This window comes from Microcaecilia unicolor, chromosome 6 (assembly GCF_901765095.1).
Source record: "Microcaecilia unicolor chromosome 6, aMicUni1.1, whole genome shotgun sequence".
Lineage (NCBI taxonomy): Eukaryota > Metazoa > Chordata > Amphibia > Gymnophiona > Siphonopidae > Microcaecilia > Microcaecilia unicolor.
In genome coordinates this window covers 332,814,531-332,834,980 of record NC_044036.1, presented here as the reverse complement: position 1 = coordinate 332,834,980, position 20,450 = coordinate 332,814,531, and the positions used below count along the sequence as shown (strand labels likewise).

At 43.7% G+C, this 20,450-nt stretch overlaps 1 protein-coding gene across 3 annotated transcripts in view; it reads right to left on the bottom strand.

Moving 5' to 3' along the window:
• AMZ2 (archaelysin family metallopeptidase 2) overlaps nt 1-16,697 on the bottom strand; it is a 39,659-nt gene extending 22,962 nt beyond the window's left edge. The window contains exons 1-3 of one of the 3 annotated variants that reach the window (XM_030208482.1): nt 16,603-16,697; nt 12,331-12,577; nt 2,659-2,832 (exon numbers count right to left, since the gene is read on the bottom strand). In XM_030208482.1, coding sequence (XP_030064342.1) covers nt 2,659-2,832; nt 12,331-12,577; nt 16,603-16,644 — 463 coding nt within the window. In that variant the 5' untranslated portion in view covers nt 16,645-16,697. Of the gene's footprint in view, nt 1-2,658; nt 2,833-12,294; nt 12,578-16,602 lie in introns of all 3 variants that reach the window. The other 2 variants (XM_030208480.1, XM_030208481.1) reach the window with 2 other exon arrangements.
• Between the last annotated feature and the right edge of the window lie 3,753 nt (nt 16,698-20,450).

Genomic DNA, 20,450 nt, shown 5'->3' with positions numbered 1-20,450 from the left:
ACCCCATCTAGAAGCTGGAATGTTTTCCCAGAAAACACAGGGATCTAGTTGAATATTGGAAAAATAACCACTTTTACACCTGCAGTGCCATCAGTGACCAACAGGGGGCAGTATGTATTTTAATATATTTTTATTGTTATAAACAAAATGAGATATCACTCCTATTATATGTGGTTTATAGTTTACTCAGACTTTCTATACCACCCATACTGACACGCAGAACCGGGCATAACTACAATTTTCTAAAGGACAGAAAACATACAAAGATTGAATTCAGTCAACATCCAAACCACAGTACAGAAATGAATGGAGTGGAGGAGTTGCCTAGTGGTTAGGGTTGTGGACTTTGGTCCTGGGGAACTGAGTTCAATTACCACTTCAGGCACAGGCAGCTCCTTGTGACTCTGGGCAAGTCACTTAACCCTCCATTGCCCCATGTAAGCCACATTGAGCCTGCCATGAGTGGGAAAGCGCAGGGTACAAATGTAACAAAAATAAAATAGATACTATTGGAGATTCTACATGGAATGTTGCTACTATTGGAGATTCTTCATGGAATGTTGCTACATTCCATGTATAAGGCTGCGCAGGCTTCTGTTTCTGTGAGTCTGACGTCCTGCACGTATGTGCAGGACGTCAGACACACAGAAGCAGAAGCCTGCGCGGCCACACTGGTGATCTGCAAGGGCCGACTTCTACATGGAATGTTGCTACTTTTGGAGATTCTACATGGAATGTTGCTACTATTGGAGATTCTGTGCAGGCTTCTGCTTCTGTGAGTCTGACGTCCTGCAGCTTCTGTTTCTGTGAGTCTGACTCACAGAAGCAGAAGCCTGTGCGGCCACATTGGTGATCTGCAAGGGCCGACTTCTACATGGAATGTTGCTAGTGGAATAGCAACATTCCATGTAGAATCTCAAATAGTAGCAACAGTGGAGGAGTGGCCTAGTGGTTAGGGTGGTGGACTTTGGTCCTGGGGAACTGAGGAACTGAGTTGGATTCCCACTTCAGGCACAGGCAGCTCCTTGTGACTCTGGGCAAGTCACTTAACCCTCCATTGCCCCATGTAAGCCGCATTGAGCCTGCCATGAGTGGGAAAGTGCGGGGTACAAATGTAACAAAAAAAAATACAAAATCAAAAGTAAAATTGATAAGTAGTTATCCTATAAGGGATACATTACCAGAAAGAGAAATCTTCACCTACTTCCTTGATCAGTAACGCCTGACCAGGGCCGTGCCGACACGGTAAGCGAGGTAAGCATGGCAGGAGGGTGCCATCCTCTGGGGGGCGCCCCACCGCACCATGCTTACCCCGCCCTCTTCGCCCCAGATCCTTGTCCTTTTTTTTTTGTTTAAATTTACCTCTCCGGCGCGTGGCAGCGTAGCGTTAGTGAGGAGGCGGCGCTCCCCCGCCCTGACGTGTCAGTCTCTTCCCTTCGCTCAGAAATGATGTCAGAAGAAGGCGGGACACTGAGCGAAGGGAAGAAGACACGTCGGGGCGGGGGAGCGCCGCCTCCTTCTCACTAACACTACGCTGCCGCGCGCTGGAGAGGTAAATTTAAACAAAAGGGAAAAGGATCTGGGGAGAAGAGGGCGGGTAGTGTAACGATCGTTTTCGGGGGGGGGGGGGGGCGCGCCGGCCAACTGCAGTTGCCGGCGGGGCCAACTGCAGGGGGGCGCCCGAGACCCTAGGCACGGCCCTGCGCCTGACATAGTTATACATAGATAAAACAGGGCAGACAATAGGATTAACCCAAGATTGGATGCTGAGCAAACAGGGAAACAATAGGCAACTGTAAGAAGAAACCTCAGGCTACGTTCCAAATCACTCTCCCCCTGAACTTTATCACGACATGTCGCCAAAGAGCCCAGTTTTTAACGCTATTTTGAATTCCTTTAAAGAGGAGATGCTACAGAGATTCAAATGCAGATTACTCCATGTAAATCAAGGTAAAAAAAATAAGCATCCCTCTGTAACCCTCCAAAATAAAGTCAGAACATTAAATCATCAAAACTGTACAAGCGAAAAGCAAAACAACAAGGGGCAGTACATATTTTAAATGATACACACAAAAATATAAAAGGTGATACCTATTTATTGGACTACCTTAATATATTTTTGGGGAGCTACTTTATCCAAAAGATGATACTGCCACCTTGTGGTAAATTTGAGTACTGCAAATTTCAGTCATATTATGAATTATCTAGAGATATTGGTTTGTGAATAGTTTTGTAATTATTTCCTTATTGACTACTCTAGTGGTTCCCAAACCTGGTCTTGAAGGCACCCCAGCCAGTCAGGTTTTCAGGATACCCAAAATGAATATTCATAAGAAAGATTTGCATGGACTGCCTCCACTGCATGCAAATCTCACATTAATATTCATTATAGAGATCTTGAAATCCTGACTGGCTGGGGTGCCAACAGGAACAGGTTTGGGAACCACTGGACTACTCAATTTGCAAAAAAAAAAAAAATATATATATATATATCTTCAGTCAGCAACTTACATGAAATTCTCTTAATCAATTAGTTTTCAATTAGTTTAATTTTCTTAACACTCCTTTCAGACTCTTGGCACTATGATAAAGTAGCATGTCATCTGTCTCGGTATCAGAAGAAAAGAGTCACTGTTACCTTAAACTTTCATTAAGTACCTGCATGAATCTGGAGGTTGTGTGTGTGCTCATTGACTCGAAACGCACAGCTAGTAGATGACACGGGAATGGGCTGCAAGATTTTCACAGCCAAGCCATAATAAAACGCTTCACAGTAACTTTTCAGCCAGTGAAGATAGTCTTCCGCAGTAACTCTCGAGTCACCAAAGGAGCCTGAGCAGACAATAGTAACAGTAAACATCAGGGTCTGTTCACATTTACACTATGTCAAAATACCACAGTTTTTAACAACGCTGAAAACTTTTATGTCAAGTTGCACTTCTTAAAAATATATTTTTTCTAGTCTCTCAAATAAATGTCTCTCTTTCTACATTCTGTGGATGAGTCATTTGGCCTTTATCTGATATCATCTACTATGCTACCAGTGCTTTCCCGGTCATCCTGTATAACCAAGCCTTTGATTTGTAAGAAACCAATTAAGTTTTTAGTGCAGTCCTTCACTCAACAGCCTGCAAAAGTGCATAGCTTCAGCTGATTTAAGCAAACTATCATAATTCAAAAGAGGAGCAAAATGTCCTACTGCTAAGAGGATGAAAGCAACTACCTTCAATACGAAACTGACAACAAATTTGCTAATCTTCAGAATACTGCTCAAAAATGGCACAGCAGATTAATACCTAACCAGGGAAGCTTTTACTAAGGTGCGCTAGTGTTTCTAGCTCGTGCTAAATGCAAATAGGAATATAATGGGCGTCTCAGTGTTTAACACTAGCTGATTTTTAGCAGGAGCTCAAAACGCTAGCACACCTTAATGAAAGACCCCTAGGTGCCCCTTGCAAACTGTTTTTAAAATACTCACGGTGTCCCCTATTGAATGCACACATTTGATTTCCTTATATGTGTTAGGCGGCGAGAGTCTGATATGTACAGATGGGGAGAGGGATCTTGGGGTGATAGTATCAGAGGATCTGAAGGCGATGAAACAGTGTGACAAGGCGGTGGCTGTAGCTACCGTTTCCCCGAAAGTAAGACATCCCCTGAAAATAAGACCTAGTAGAGGTTTTCCTGACTTGGTAGATATAAGGCCTCCCCCGAAAGTAAGACCTAGCAAATTTTTGTTTGAAAGCAGGGCCGCCGAGAGCCGAACAAGGCTGCCCCCCCCCCTCCACCCACCCTCCGTCGCTCCCGGAACTAACCTTAAACGCCTCCTTTCACCTTTGCAGCAAGCAGCAGCAGGGCAGACCTCTCCTTCCTTCTGTGCCCCGCCCTCGCGGATGTTACGTCAGGCGAGGGCGGGACATGGAAGGAAGGAGTGGCCTGCCCTGCTGCTGCTTGCTGCGGAGGTGAAAGGAGGCGTTTAAGGTTAGTTCCGGGAGCGACGGAGGGCGGGCGGGCCAACCCCGATCCAACCACGATGTTTCCCCGAAAAATAAGACAGCCCCTGAAAATAAGACCTAGCGCATTTTGGGGGGCAAAAATTAATATAAGACAGTGTCTTATTTTCGGGGAAACACGGTAGAAGGTTGCTAGGCTGGCGCTGCGTATGCCTTGTAGCGCTATAGAAGTGTTAAATAGTAGTAATGGTAGTAGTATAGAGGTGTGACCAGCAGAAGAAAGGAAGTGTTGATGCCCCTGTATAAGTTGTGTGAGGAGAGACTTGCGGACCTGAACATGTATACCCTGGAGGAAAGTATCCCAAATGCTATTTAGTTATTTACAGGATCTCAGTTCTACCTTTCATGTCTATGCTTTGCTCAATGCTGATTTCTAGCATCAGCTGACAGCACTGTTGTAGGCCCCGCCTATTGTCTAGTTCATGCAGGCCAAGTCATAGCATCCCATTGGCATGTATAGTTTGATATCATCGTTTTCATCATTCTATCTGGGATTCGTTGCAAGAGAATGTAGTAAAAGTAGTTAGCTTAGCAGGGTTTAAAAAAGGTTTGGATGGCTTCCTAAAGGAAAAGTCCATAGACCATTATTAAAATAGACTTGGGGAAAATCCATTGCTTATTTCTAGAATAAGCAGCAACAGGGGTGATACGATACAGACGTTCAAATATTTGAAAGGTATTAATCCGCAAATGATAGATGGGAAGGCGGTAGAACTAGAGGACATGAATTGAGGTTGAAGGGGGCACACTCAAGAAAAATGTCAGGAAGTATTTTTTCACGGAGAGAATGGTAGATACTTGGAATGCCCTCCTGCGGGAGGTGGTGGAGATGAAAATGGTAACGGAATTCAAAAATGCGTGAGATAAACATAAAGGAATCCTGTTCAGAAGGAATGGATCCTCAGAAGCTTAGCGGAGATTGGGTAGCAGCACCGGTGATTGGGAGGCGGGGCTAGTGGTTGGGAGGTAGGGCTAGTGCTGGGCACACTTCTACAGTCTGTGCCCTGAAAATGGTAGATACAAATCAAGGTCGGGTATACAAATAAAGTAGCGCATATGAGTTATCTTGTTGAGCAGACTGGATGGACCGACCGTACAGGTCTTTTTCTGCCGTCACCTACTATGTTTACTCCAAACGGAGATCCACCTAGGAGTGCAATATATCTAGGCTTCTCTGTTTTTCCTGGTGCAGACAATATACCACGTTATATCTTTTAGATGATGTACAAAGTTTTCCAAGATATCCAGTTCCAGGAGAGAGACTTTTTGGCCAGTCCTAATTTTGAACTTATATCTCGAAGCAGTGTGGTATTTATAGTCCCTGATCGTACTATTGATATGGGCACTGCAGACACCATAGTGCATCAGGATGGGGTTGTCAGAAATCAAAGCTTGGGCCAAAATCCCCTTTCTGAACTGGGCATTTTGGAAGCTGTGGATCCATATTTCTGATCTGCTGTAACATGTAAAGTTCCAATTTGTAACACACTGAATTCTTGATGGAAAAATTAAGAATGTTTTTATACACAAAATATATGATATTTTTTATTTGACTTCCAGAAACATGATAAATACATACAAATATCAATACATGGAAACCGAATTCCATACATTAAAATTAGTCAAAGTGTATCCATATGGGCATGTTAAATCAATAAATAAATGAAGAGATTATTTATAATCTGCCCTTGTCCAGGGCAGAGAACAAAACCATAGCGGTAATTAAATGGACTCTGCTGTGCAGCTATCCCTTCTTTAACAAGTGAGAAAAGCATGCAGGGTACAGCTCATGGAATTCTTTCCAAAACCTCTGCATGCATGTACGTGTTTGTTTTGTGTGCGTTTGAGTGCCTGTGATCAGAAGAGGACATGAGGGGGGAGGGCAGTTTGAAAAGTGCAATATCTTAATCACTATGTTACAGTGAAATTAACATAGGTGTGCTGCAGTCGATAGAACTGGTTCTTCCACAGAAATGTACTGGGACATTTTTGAGGAGAAGTCTTCATTTCTACCCCCCCCCCCACATGGAGAAACTACATTTGTATAGCAAAGAACTTGTTGCAAATCAGCTTTTCCCTTCCTGTGATTGTGTTGGCTGCCAGTGCTTTGCCCCCAACCTCCTTCCCATTAGCTGGATCCTCCTACCCAATTTCTCTGGTGTTAGTTACACTGAAAGCAAGCGGAGCAGCCTCACTCGCGCAAGGGGCAATAATAAAATGGACAGATACATTAGCCATCTTTCTGCTTTCTTCTGGACATCAGTATAAATCTGTTGAAAACCTGGAAAAAGCCAAACAGTTGGTAATCCTGACCTTCTGAGTCTTATGAGGAGACGTATGAGGAGAGACTTGCTGAACTAAACATGTATACTCTGGAGGAAAGGAGAAACAGGGGTGATATGATACAGACATTCAAATATTTGAAAGGTATTAATCCGCAAACGAACCTTTTCCGGAGATGGGAAGGCGGTAGAACGAGAGGACATGAAATAAGATTGAAGGGGGGCAGACTCAAGAAAAATGTCAGGAAGTATTTTTTTCACGGAGAGAGTGGTGGATGCTTGGAATGCCCTCCCGCGGGAGGTGGTGGAAATGAAAACGGTAACAGAATTCAAACACGCGTGGGATAAACATAAAGGAATCCTGTTCAGAAGGAATGGATCCTAAGGAGCTTAGCCGAGATTGGGTGGCAGAGCCAGCCGGTGGTGGGAGGCGAGGATAGTGCTGGGCAGACTTATACGGTCTGTGCCAGAGCCAGTGGTGGGAGGCGGGGCTGGTGGTTGGGAGGCGGGGATAGTGCTGGGCAGACTTATATGGTCTGTGCCCTGAAGAGCACAGGTACAAATCAAAGTAGGGTATACACAAAAAGTAGCACATATGAGTTTATCTTGTTGGGCAGACTGGATGGACCGTGCAGGTTTTTTCTGCCGTCATCTACTATGTTACTATGTAAACACATTTTTCAGGGCATTCCTAAACATTTGACCCAAAGTATGAGCGTAGTTTGCCAAATGGTGAAATCTGGCCTTGCTCACAGCAACCGATAGTAGTGGGCAGTACAGATAGCAATCAATAAGAAAACTGTATGATGTGGTCATTTGTTTTTTACAGAATTAACAGTAACAAAAACTGAAATATAGATAAAATGAATAAAAATGTATCCCATAAAGGAAAATTATTTTTTTTTAATCACTGCACGTGCTGTTTATATTTATTTATTGGGATTTATGTTCTGTTGGTGGGGGGGGGGGGTTACTGTATGAATTAAATCCAGTGCTTTTTTTTGTAGAAAGAAAGGTGCCGGTACTCACTATGGGCGGGGTCACCACATATGACTCCACCCCTATGCTAGCCACACCCACATTAGCCACACCCCTTATACCAGCTATGGCGCATATAAACAGACATCAGGATGGACCGTGCAGGTATTTTTCTGCCGTCATCTACTATGTAAATATTATACTAGTATAGGAGAAAAAAATTACGTGATTTTTTTCATTAGAAATAATTTCTGTAAGCTGTTACAGCTCCAGTATACCCAGTACAAAATAAGACAGCAGATGTAAATTCTCAAATTGGACATAGTTCAAACACTAAAATGAAAATAAAATGATTTTTTTCTACCTTTGTTGTCTGGTGACTTTGTTTTTCTATCCATATTGGTCCCAGTCTCTGATTCTACTGCTCTCTATATGTTCCCTTAACTCCGTTTCCAGAGCTTCCTTTCCAATTATTTCTTTACTTTCCTCCTTTCTTCTTCATTTCTTGCCATACATCCGTAAGTAAAAACTTGGCCCTCCTCCATAACGTGGATCCAGCTTTTGCCTATTTTCTCCATGTGCAGTTTTTCTCCTCTCTTCCCTTTCCCTAATCTCCATCCATGTGCATCTTCTTCTTTTTTCTTTTCTCCCCTCCATCCAAGTCCAGCACTTCTCCTCTCTCCTCCCCTCCATCCATATCTAGCATTTCTCCTCTCCCTTCCTTCCCCTGTAACCATATAAAGCAATAATTCTCTCTCCCCTCTCCTCCATCCAAGTCCAGCATTTCTCCTCTCTCCCTGCCAACTCCTCCATCCATCCATGTCCAGCAATTCTCCTCTATCTCCTGCTTTCCTCTCCATCAATTTGCAGCATTTCTCCTCTCTTCCCTGCCCTCCCATCTATGTGCATCTCCTTCTTCTCTTCCCTCCCCTCCATCCATGTCCAGCATCTCTCCTCTCTCCCCTGCCCTCCCCTCCCATGTCCAGCAATTCTCCTCTGTCCCCTGTCCTCCCCTGCCATCCAAGTCCAGCAATTCTCCTCTCTCTTCCCCTCCATCCATATCCAGCATTTCTCCTCTCCCTTCCCTCCCCTGTAACCATATAAAGCAATAATTCTCTCTCCCCTCTCCTCCATCCAAGTCCAGCATTTCTCCTCTCTCCCTGCCAACTCCTCCATCCATCCATGTCCAGCAATTCTCCTCTATCTCCTGCTTTCCTCTCCATCAATTTGCAGCATTTCTCCTCTCTTCCCTGCCCTCCCATCTATGTGCATCTCCTTCTCTTCCCTCCCCTCCATCCATGTCCAGCATCTCTCCTCTCTCCCCTGCCCTCCCCTCCCATGTCCAGCAATTCTCCTCTGTCCCCTGTCCTCCCCTGCCATCCAAGTCCAGCAATTCTCCTCTCTCTTCCCCTCCATCCATATCCAGCATTTCTCCTCTCCCTTCCCTCCCCTGTAACCATATAAAGCAATAATTCTCTCTCCCCTCTCCTCCATCCAAGTCCAGCATTTCTCCTCTCTCCCTGCCAACTCCTCCATCCATCCATGTCCAGCAATTCTCCTCTATCTCCTGCTTTCCTCTCCATCAATTTGCAGCATTTCTCCTCTCTTCCCTGCCCTCCCATCTATGTGCATCTCCTTCTTCTCTTCCCTCCCCTCCATCCATGTCCAGCATCTCTCCTCTCCCCTGCCCTCCCCTCCCATGTCCAGCAATTCTCCTCTCTCCCCTGCCATCCAAGTCCAGCAATTCTCCTCTTTTCCATGTCCAGCGATTTTCCTCTTACCTGTCCACCCCTCCATGTCCAGCAATTCTCCTCTTTTCCATGTCCAGTGATTTTCCTCTCTTACCTGTCCACCCCTCCAGCCATCCATGTCCAGCAATTCTCTTTCTCCTGCTTTCCTCTCCATCTATGTCTAGGTGAAGATGTGATTCCATGTGCCCCAATGAATGGAGATTTTAATAGTACTTCCAATATTTAAAATACCAGGCTTCCCAAGGCAGATTACAACAACAGTTAAGATGAACCCATCAAGAAACAGGTTATCCTCACTGAAATTTTGCCAACTGTATTGTATAGGACAGTGTAGAAAAATGAGCACAAAATACAGTTTCTTTATATCTACATATGGGAAGCTTTCAAATAAATTAAAAAGGTGTCCAATAAGTTAAAAAATAATTTTTTTCTCCTCCACCTTTGAAGACACTGTCTATCCAACTAGGACAGCTTTAAACTTTTTACAGATGGACAGACATAGGCAGTCCCTTATTTCTTATTATCTTTTTGCTATTTTTAGCGTTTGGAATTGTTTTGGGTGAAGCAGTATGATAGACTGACCCCGTCAGCAGTCTCCCGCTTTTTCTAACCTCTAGTCCAGGATGTCTCTCTCCTGCGCCCCCCCCCCACCCCCCGTGCACAGGTCAAATGAACATTTCCTCCCTCCCCATGTCTCTCTTCTTGTCCCCCTCCCTTGCCAGCATTGGTAAACACTTCCCCATGCATCCCACCTACCAGGTACATTTTGAAATGATTTTCCCTCTCTGGCGCTAACAGTAGCAGCGTTCCACATTCAGCTGCCTGCCCTGCGTCATCTCAGGAGTCCTTTCTCTCTGCCGTGCTGCACTCCGCCCCCTTTGCTGTAACTTCCTGTTTCCGCAGGGGCGCGGCACTGCAGAGAGAAAGATTCCTGGGCTGATGCAGGACAGGCAGCTAAATGTGAAATGCTGCTTCTGTTAGTGCTCGAAAGTTGAATTGGAACAGGTATGGGGGTATGGGGAGGGGGGTTGAGAGAGAAGCTTAGGACAGCTACCGTACCGTTGGTGGCAGAGCAGAGGCGAGACAGCAAGCGAGCGAGAGCACAGCTCAAAGTCAGGACAGGTGAAAAAAGGTGCCGGTACGCCGTACCGGTGCATACCTTCACGAAAAAAGCACTGATTAAATCCAAGTAAATAAGTACCACCTTTTTCAGTATTAGTTCAAGGTGAGTTACGTTCAAGTTCACCAGGTATTTTCCTGTCCCTGGAGGGCTCACAATCTGAGTTTATACTTGAAGCAATGGAGGTTTAAACTTACTCCTCACCGGCCTCCCACTTAGCCATCTATCCCCCCTTCAGTCTGTTCAGAACTCTGCTGCACGTCTTATATTCCGCCAGAACCGATATACTCATATCACCCCTCTCCTCAGGTCACGTCACTGGCTTCCGATCAGATACCGCATTCAATTCAAGCTTCTCCTTCTTACCTACAAATGCACTCAGTCTGCTGCCCCTCACTATCTTTCTACCCTCATCTCCCCTTACGTTCCCGCCCGTAACCTCCGTTCACAGGATAAATCCCTCCTCTCAGTACCCTTCTCCACCACTGCCAACTCCAGGCTCCGCTCATTCTGCCTCGCCTCACCCTATGCTTGGAACAACCTTCCTGAACCCTTACGCCAAGCCCCCTCCCTGCCCGTCTTCAAGTCTTTGCTTAAAGCCCACCTCTTCAATGCTGCGTTCGGCACCTAACCCTTACCGTTCGGTGAATCCAGACTGCCCCAATTTGACTGCCCCTATCGGACCAACCGTTCACTTGTCTATTAGATTGTAAGCTCTTTGAGCAGGGACTTTGTTAAATTGTACAGCGCTGCGTAACCCTAGTAGCGCTCTAGAAATGTTAAGTAGTAGTAGTAGTAAATGACTTGCCCAATATCACAAGCAGTAGCAGTGGAATCTAAACTGGGCTTCCCTGGTGGTCAAACTGGTGCCCTAACCACTAAGCTATTTCTCTGGTTGGGGGGATGGGGGGTTGTTTTGGAGTGGGAGCAGGTTGAGGGGAGAGGCTGATGTTGCAGGGACTACTTTGAGGGTGGTGAGGGCAGTTGTGAAGGTTCTCAGAGAGTGGGGAGAATAGAGAAGGGGAAGAGGTAATTTGAAAGAAGCAAATCCCTAACTGCTGTCTTTCAGTTTAACTTCATTTTTACATTACAGATGTTGGAACTACTTCGACCATAGAAATGTATTGGGCCATTTTTGGGAGGGGGTTTATTTCACTTTAACCTCCAAGTCCAATCCAGCCCAGTTCACTGGTTTTTCCCACACGTCAAATTTCATCCCATTCTGTTCAATTTTCAGAGTTATTTTGCCCCCGATAGACATTCTCAACCCCTTTTGTATAATTCTTTCCAATTTCTGTAGGGTTAGAAAGAATAAAAATGAATGCAATCCAGTCAAATAAAGCTTGTCCCAGTGAAGGGATACACTGAAACCAGTATTTAAAGGACTCCTTATTCACCGGCTACCCATCCACAACTCTACTACTAGTTTTCCAAAATATGTTAGAGAGGCAGGGTAGACAAATTTTTAGGTACCAAGGATTTTTTTTTTAATGTTTCTTTTTCTGTTTTTGTCTTTACAGTCTACCAATTGCTTCTCCTTTGAGGCACTATCCCTACCTATCCCTGCTTTTTCAATTTCCTTCAGGTACTTTTGCCCCCTTGTAATCATCTCTTCCCTTTACCTAAGGCCCTTTTTTTATCCTCCCTTGCCTCCCACTGCCTCACAGGACACCAGGAGAATGAATTAAGGCAAGAGGCAACTCTGACCTATGGTACCTCAACTGGGGCCTGGACGGCAACATCGAACATCTTGTTCTGGGCCCCAATATGCAGTGCAGCAATGGTTTCTCAGGCCAGAATCACACCCAAGACTAGAACAGCTGCAGTTTATTGAGCCAAGCCCGTGACTCAGCAGTAGGAACAAACTACTGAATTTTAGGTGCTGTGGCAACATGATTCCTAGGGTTTTTAACAGTCCTGGATACAGATGCATGTGGAGGTAATGCACTCCAGAACAGAGAGGGGGGATTGTTGCTAAGAGGACACCCCTACTTGTGGATGATTAACCCTGAAGGTTTTAGCCTTGGCGGCTGGTTGATCGTGGAATCTAGATGGCTAGAGCGGAAGAAAAGTGTCAAAACCTATGAATTCATCATCTGAGACATAACCAGCAGCAAGTACAAACATTCGACAATGGTAAACTGCAATACCAATAGGCTGAACATAGATGATACTTCTCTTTGCACTTGGTGTGCTTCTGTAAGGATTCTGATAAAACTGTTCAAAGTCCTGAGTTGGTTCCGGGTGAGAGGGGATCCAGTCAGACTCAGAATGCACGGAAATAGGCTGGAACAGAACGCTATCTGGCCGGAATGCTTCATTTAGCAAACGTCTCTCTCCCTGGCTGAGCTTCTCGTATAGCTTAATGAGTTGCCCATTCTTGGAGATCAACGCTGTTTTCAGGGCCTGTTCTGAGTGTCTAATAACCTGCATCTGAAACAAAGACAAGCATCTTACATATGTATTACTATTCATTACTGAATGTCATATGTGACCGTCTCTGGGAAAAGGTACCTAAAGTAGCAGATCCAAAATTGGCCATTCTCAACATTTTTCATGTTGTGGGTCCATAAGCAGTCTGAAAAAGTTATATGTTTAAATGTCTGTAACTTTTTTTTTTCACATACAAAGATTGGGGTTTGGACTGTTGTATTATTTATTTACTTACCACCTTTTTAAAAGATTTCACTCAAGGCAGTATACAGCAAGAATAAATCAAAAATAAGCAATAGACAATTACAGCAGTAAAAATATTCAAACAACAATAAAGTAGGGAATAGTTACTATTTACAATGTCAACACAATACACACTAAATTTTAATAGACATCATACAGTGTAAGCAAAGATGGAACATATAGGTAAGACAGGGTAAAAGAAAGTTGCTTGAATATTAGCTAGGCTAGGAGTCGATAAACATGTCCTGCTGCAGAATGTGCAGCCCGTGTCACTCCTTGTATGTGTGAGTGGGACTAACAAGTTAGTTACTTCTTCCTTTAAAGGCCTGGTTGAAGAGCCAAGCTTTCATCAGCTTCCTGAAGTAGAGATAGCTTTGTGTTAAGCAAAACCTAGTGCATTCCAGAGTGTGGGGGATACTCTGCAGACGACTCGCTTACAGGTATCACATCACGCGATGTCCTTTGGAGAGGGTGTAGTTAAGGATATTCCTTGGGAAGACCTTAGCATCCTTGGAGGTGTGTAGAGGGTGTCCCTGTTCTTCAAGTACTCTTGGCCATTTCCTTTAAGGGCCTTGAAGGTCAAACACAGAGTTTTGAATGGGTAGCCAGTGAAGCTTTTCCAAAAATGGTGTGATGTGGTCACGTTGCTTACAACCTTCTATTAGTCTTGCTGCAGCATTCTGGGTCAACTGGAGCTGGTGAAGACCCTTTGTAGTCAGAGCAGTGTAGCGTGCATTACAGTAATCCAGTCTTGATGTTATCATGGCCTGCACAATTGAGACAAGGCTTGCCTTCTCAATGTATGGAGAAGAGCAGCGTAGTTGTAAGTGCTAGAAGCTACTCTTGAAGGTTGCTTGGATTTGGGGGATCAGAGTAAGTGTTGAATCAAGCTGTGATCTGAGGGGAAGTTCATATTTCCCCAAAGAGATTTCGATGTCAGGTACGTGCCCACTTGTGTTAGGGACCCATTGAAGCTTGGTTTTACTTGGGTTCAGGCAAAGTTTGCTGTTTTTAGCCCATTCTTGAATTGATGTTAAGACAGGTAGTAGGTTTATTCAGGGCTGTGGGTATGTCAGGTTCAATGGGTATAAATAGCTGCACATCATCTGTATAGATGTAGAACTGAGTGTTCATTGACCGAGTCAGTTTGGCTAGTGGTTTGAGGTAGATACTGAACAGAATAGGTGACAGTATCGATCCTTGTGGTACCCCACAGGTCAGTGCCTATGGTGGCAATGAGGTGCTGCCAAACACCATAGACTGATAGATAGGACCTAAACCAGGCAAGTATTAAAAATAGTTTGCTCTAACAGAATTCCTTAAAATCTCATTTTTTGTTTCTGGTGATTTTAATCACCTTTTCCCTAGAGATAGTTACATGTAATTTGCCTGTGTGTTCTTACAAATCTTTTCTCTATTCCAGTGGTTCCCAAACCCGATCCTGGAAGAACCCCTACCAGTCAGATTTTTGGGGATATCCGCAATGAATATTCATGAGAGAGATTTGCATTCAGTGGAGACAGTACTTGCAAATCTCTCTCATGAATATCCATTGTGGGTATCCTGAAAACCTGACTGGCTGAAGTGCCTTTAGGACCAGGTTTGGGAATCATTGCTGTATCCTAACACATCATCAAATTTTCACACACAAACCTGAAGCAGTGCAACAGGATTGTTTAAAGGCACAGCCTCCATTCTACAGCAATTATTTCTTTATTATCTATATACAAATGTTACTTAGTACAGTGTGCGACATTTACATAAAAACATTGTTTTATTTAAAAAAATATTATTTTGCACAATAGTTGTGTGCATTTTTTACTTTGCTTTTTTGAGAAATTAATGGTTGAGAAATTAAATCATCAATACAGAGAACAGGTAGGGAGAAACAGGAATGGGGAGAGGGAGGAAGGAAGATTAGGATGGGGAAAAGTTATAGTTTGGGTTCCTCATTCCCATGTGCATCACTTTGCATTTGCTCACATTAAACATTATCTGACATTTGGATTCCCAGTCTCATAAGGTCCTCTTGCAATTTGTTACCACCAACTTTGAATAGCTTTGTGTCATCAGTGAATTGAATTATTCAATTAGTTGTTTCCATCTCTAGATCATTTATAAATGATCTATGTACTTCTCACAAGCTTTGCGTGGAAATGCTCTGTACATTTATCCCATTCTCTTGCTACATAGGGATCCTCTGTATCTATCCCACGTTTATTTTTATTTCTTATATATAGTCTGCCATCCCCAAAGCTATAAAAGCAATGTACTTTCGGGTACAGTACGCACTGTTGCATTCCATCACTGTTTTTGCTCTTACCATACCATCTTCACCCAAGAGAGCATTCTAGTTGTCTGTCACCCTGTGCATGAAAGTATTTCCAGATATTTCTTGTAGCTTCCTCCCTTGCAGCTTCATTTTATGCCCTTTAGCTTTATCCCCTGTCTCATCTTGGAAAAGGTTTGCTTGATGTTCTGTTGAACAGCAGTGTCCCTTCTAATTACTCTTCAGCAGCAGGCTTAATAGGGATACAGGTAGAAAGCAGATGCACTTGATCACACGATGCCTTCTCAAACAAGATACCTTGGCTATTTGTTTTACTCTTACAATACTGAAACTTCCACCTGATACAAAATTACAAAATTTATAATAGTATGTGGGGAAAAGCCTCAAAGAGCTCCCAGATCAGATATCAATCTGTCGGAGCTAAAATAGACCATCCGGTCTTCTCTTCATCATAGGCATAAAAAACCCCCTCCAGGTAATCCTCGATGAATTTCTATAGGCAAAAACCCCTTATGAATTGCCCTATGTAAATTTCAACTAGGGCTACAATAGTTTATTCAAAATTTAGTTTCTCATAAATAAGAATTTTGTGTTGCAATGCACTTAGCTTTGTTGCTTGAGATTCAATGCTACTGTTGCTTCATGCTGTGTTGATCCTTGTTAAATTACTCAACACAGCATGAAGCAACAGTAGCATTGAATCTCAAGCAACAAAGCTAAGTGCATTGCAACACAAAATTCTTATTTATGAGAAACTAAATTTTGAATAAACTATTGTAGCCCTAGTTGAAATTTACATAGGGCAATTCATAAGGGGTTTTTGCCTATAGAAATTCATCGAGGATTACCTGGAGGGGGTTTTTTATGCCTATGATGAAGAGAAGACCGGATGGTCTATTTTAGCTCCGACAGATTGATATCTGATCTGGGAGCTCTTTGAGGCTTTTCCCCACATACTATTATAAATTTTGTAATTTTGTATCAGGTGGAAGTTTCAGTACTGTAATAGTATTCATCTCCACACCACCAATATCTTTATTTATTTGTTTTACTCTACACTTTGGGTGGCTTTTAAAACTCAGAGACAGACAACGCACCATTTGGAGCAGGGACGAATATAAGCATTCAGGGCAGCATATAAGGGATTCAAAGAAATGCAAACAGATAATCAGAAACGGAGCCTCCTCCTCGCCGTGCGCGCATCGCCCTCCGCATAACCCCCCTCCCCCCCCCAACTTTTCTTCACCCAGCCCGTTAAAGCGGTCCTGGGGCTGGAGACCTGCGCACCCGATTCACGGCTTCTCACGCTGCTTTTTACTTAGTAGAATTATTGTTGCGACTATTAATAAAGAAATACTTAAAAAAAAAAATCTCGTGCTCAGATCTCGTGCACATGCCAGCTCTGGGCTTAGCTACAGAGGCAGTGGAGGGGGGGGAGGGGTAACCCCCCACCCACCCCCCGCAGATTTACTTCTCAGTCTTACTAACTAACCTCCTCCTTGGTCTCCTGTTCCCTTCTCAATGTAACTTCCATCCTCACTGTCAGTGACCACCACAAGAAACCGGAAGCACAACACAGGCACCAACCAATCCGAACGCCGGAAGTACGTCACCGGCTCACCGCAGCTGCGCAGGAAGCGGCAAAGCTGCACAGAGGACATCGCAGATGGTTTAGCGAGGCGGTAGGGGAATGCCAGATGTTTGATGCAACGATAGATACTAATTATATCTATCTATCTATCTCGTTGCATCAAACATCTGGCATTCCCCTACCCTCTCTCTCTATATAGTGCTTTGTATATTTATATTGGAATAAACCAACCACGTGTTGCTGGTTGCCAAATAAAATGAAATCATAGCTCTTCGTTGGGTTTGGGAGTTTGTACTTTCTATTTTGAGCCTCGATTAAGGTTTTTGAAAGATTTCCTACTCAGGTGCACTCACTATTATGAATCTAAGGGGTTGGGACATTAAAAAAAAAAAAATCAAAGAATATAAAGTTTGGAGTTAAATCCCCTTTCTCAAGGTCAGAAACTGTACTACTACTAATCACTTCTGTAGCGCTGCTAGACGTACACAGCGCTGTACACTGGCCAAGAAGAGACAGCCCCTGCTCGACAGAGCTTATAATGTAATTAGGCCAGACAAACAGGACAAATAAGGAAAAAGGGCAAACAGGAGCAAGATTCCAGAATCTCAAAGAACAGCAACATTTTGTGTAGAATCCCAAAGAGTAGCATAACGAGAGAGGTTTAAGGGAGCACCTGACGCAGGGCCCCAGGAATAAAATTAACCGTGGAACAGGTAGTGCACACCAACCGAAACTAAATAACATCTAAACAGAGTTAGGCTACGGCTGTTCGTCAGACCCGCTCGTGCTACTTTTTTTTTTTATTTTTTTTTATTATTGTTAGGTATACCTGAAATGCACAAAGCACTAACAGTTGATGGATCCTGGCATTAAGTGCTATTCTATAAAGGGCGTCCTACTTGGAGTGCTGTTTATAGACTAGCGCTTCATGCCAAGATCCATGCCCAATTTCGGGCACAAGGATTTATACCAGCTGAAGGCTAGTATAAAGCTTTGTGCCTAAATTAGGCACAGGGCTAGCATATTCTATAACACTGTGCAAATTCTACAAACACCCATGCCCCCTATTTGGATCCACATGGGAAATTTACACATACATCTTTATAGAATACCACATCTGCCAGAATTCTGCACAACTGTGGAGTGCAGAATTCCCCAGTTGCACAGAATTCAACATTTCTGCACAGACTCTGTGCTTCCCCCCCCCCCCCCCCCCCCCCCCAAAAAAAAAAAAACACACTGCCTCCTGGCTTACCTGAAGTAGTCTAATGGTCTCTTTGAGGGCAGGAAAGAACCTCGCTCTTTCCTGCCTCACTGCCGGCACTGACTAGTGCCATGCTTTTCCACAACGGCCACCAAGACTTCAAACAGTAATCTTAGACTACTGCTTGATGTCTCTGCAGCAATTTGGAAAACCCGCGGTAGCAGTGGGACAGGAAAGAGTGGGGTTCTCCCACTGCAGTCCTTCTCCTCTACCTCATGGGTAAGTGCAGGGGTGACTGGAGGGAGGGGGCTGTATAAAAAAAAAAAAAAAAAACAGGGATGCTGTGGGTAGGAGGGTGCTGCAAAAAAGTTGGATGCTATGGGTGCTGGGAAAATACAGATGTATCTGTGCAGAGGGTGGCCTGTAATATTGATTAAATTCTGCCAAATAAATTGCAAATGTTGTGCACAGAATTCTGGCAGAAGTAGAATACAGAGTACAAAGATGTGCCTATAAAATTCTAATTTTTGCCACTTAATGCCAATAATAGTTAGTACCTAATTATTTGTGCTAATTGGCTCATTCAAAATTTTGAGCACCATATATAGAATGAGGCATGCTGTTTTTTTTTCTGTACAGTTATACTATGTACAGAAAAAACAGCATACCTCAAATTCTATATATGGTGCTCAAAATTTCAAATGAGCCAAATAGACAGCTATTTTTTTGTGTGTGCGTGCTTTTACACTAGTTTAGGTTTGGCCCTGCAGTATTTTTAACCATTCAACTGTTGGTATTATACTTATTCTTTGTTGCTTATTATACATTGATATTATAAGGTGGCGTTTAGGACCCATCACAAATCATGATCATTTTTGTAAGATTTTGAGCTCAGACAATTCCAAATGTACTCTAATTTAAAAATGGTGTTTGTTCCCACATGTATTTTTGATAAGACTTAAACGATAAGAATTAGAATTTGTATGATACAGGCAAGTCACAGGATATATTCCTGTGTGAAACAAAGTGCTACTGAAGCTCTGTGTTGATGTTGTCCTCTCACTTAGAAGTTTTGTAACTGATATTCAAGCACTGGGCTATTACATGAGCTAATCTGTTAGCGTGTGGACAATTATCAGCACAGGATAAGGACAGCCCTTATCACCTAAGTGCTGGTAAGTGCTTATGTGCTAATGTGAATATTAGCATATGGCCATTATTGCTGAAATGTAAAAATTAGCCATTTACTGGGGAAAGACCCACAGTGGGGCTAGTGGTCACTTTTTAGCACTGCTTAGTAAAAGACCCTTTAGATCGAGCGCCCTCCTGGGACAGGTAAATACCTAGTGTACATGAATGTAACGGGGATTGGTTCACACGCAGACAGGAAAACAGAAAAAAAAATCCCACTGGCCTCCAGTCCTCCCCTCCCCCCCCCCCCAAAAGAAATCTGTTGGGTCAATTGAACCCCCAAATTCCCTTATTTGGAAGGCTGCCCCTCTCACCCCACCAGTGTGTCCCAGTATCAGGCACCACCATTTTACTTACAAGATGGACAGCATGAATGGCAGGAGTGACTGGGCATTTGTTCCTGCCAACCAGCTTCAAGGTGGGAGAAATCCAAGATGAAGTGTTATACTGAAGTTACACCTGCTCTGACTTGCTATTAAAGCCCCAGTATTTCTTTCACTCTTTAGCAAACCACTTCTCATATGTGAATTAGCACTATTTTCATAGGCTGTGTGCAGGGTTAGCTTGTACAAAACACCTTTCTGCATCATGCACACATAAAAGTGTGTACCAAGGCCACTTGGCGCCTGGTACCCTAGTTCTTGTGATATCTGGAGATGACATGGGGAGCATCACTGACTTGGGCCTAGAATCACAACACAGACATCCATCTAGTCACCCTACCCAGTGCTAAGAAGGCTTGAAGGACATACATCTGCTCTTGTGATGGGTCTGCCGTTGGTCCCATTACCCACTGTACATAAGTACATAAGTAGTGCCATACTGGGAAAGACCAAAGGTCCATCTAGCCCAGCATCCTGTCACCGACAGTGGCCAATCCAGGTCAAGGGCACCTGGCACGCTCCCCAAACGTAAAAACATTCCAGACAAGTTATACCTAAAAATGCGGAATTTTAATAAGTCCATTTAATAGCGGTCTATGGACTTGTCCTTTAGGAATCTATCTAACCCCTTTTTAAACTCCGTCAAGCTAACCGCCCGTACCACGTTCTCCGGCAACGAATTCCAGAGTCTAATTACATGTTGGGTGAAGAAAAATTTTCTCTGATTCGTTTTAAATTTACCACACTGTAGCTTCAACTCATGCCCTCTAGTCCTAGTATTTTTGGATAGTGTGAACAGTCGCTTCACATCCACCCGATCCATTCCACTCATTATTTTATACACTTCTATCATATCTCCCCTCAGCCGTCTCTTCTCCAAGCTGAAAAGCCCTAGCCTTCTCAGCCTCTCTTCATAGGAAAGTCGTCCCATCCCCACTATCATTTTCGTCGCCCTTCGCTGTACCTTTTCC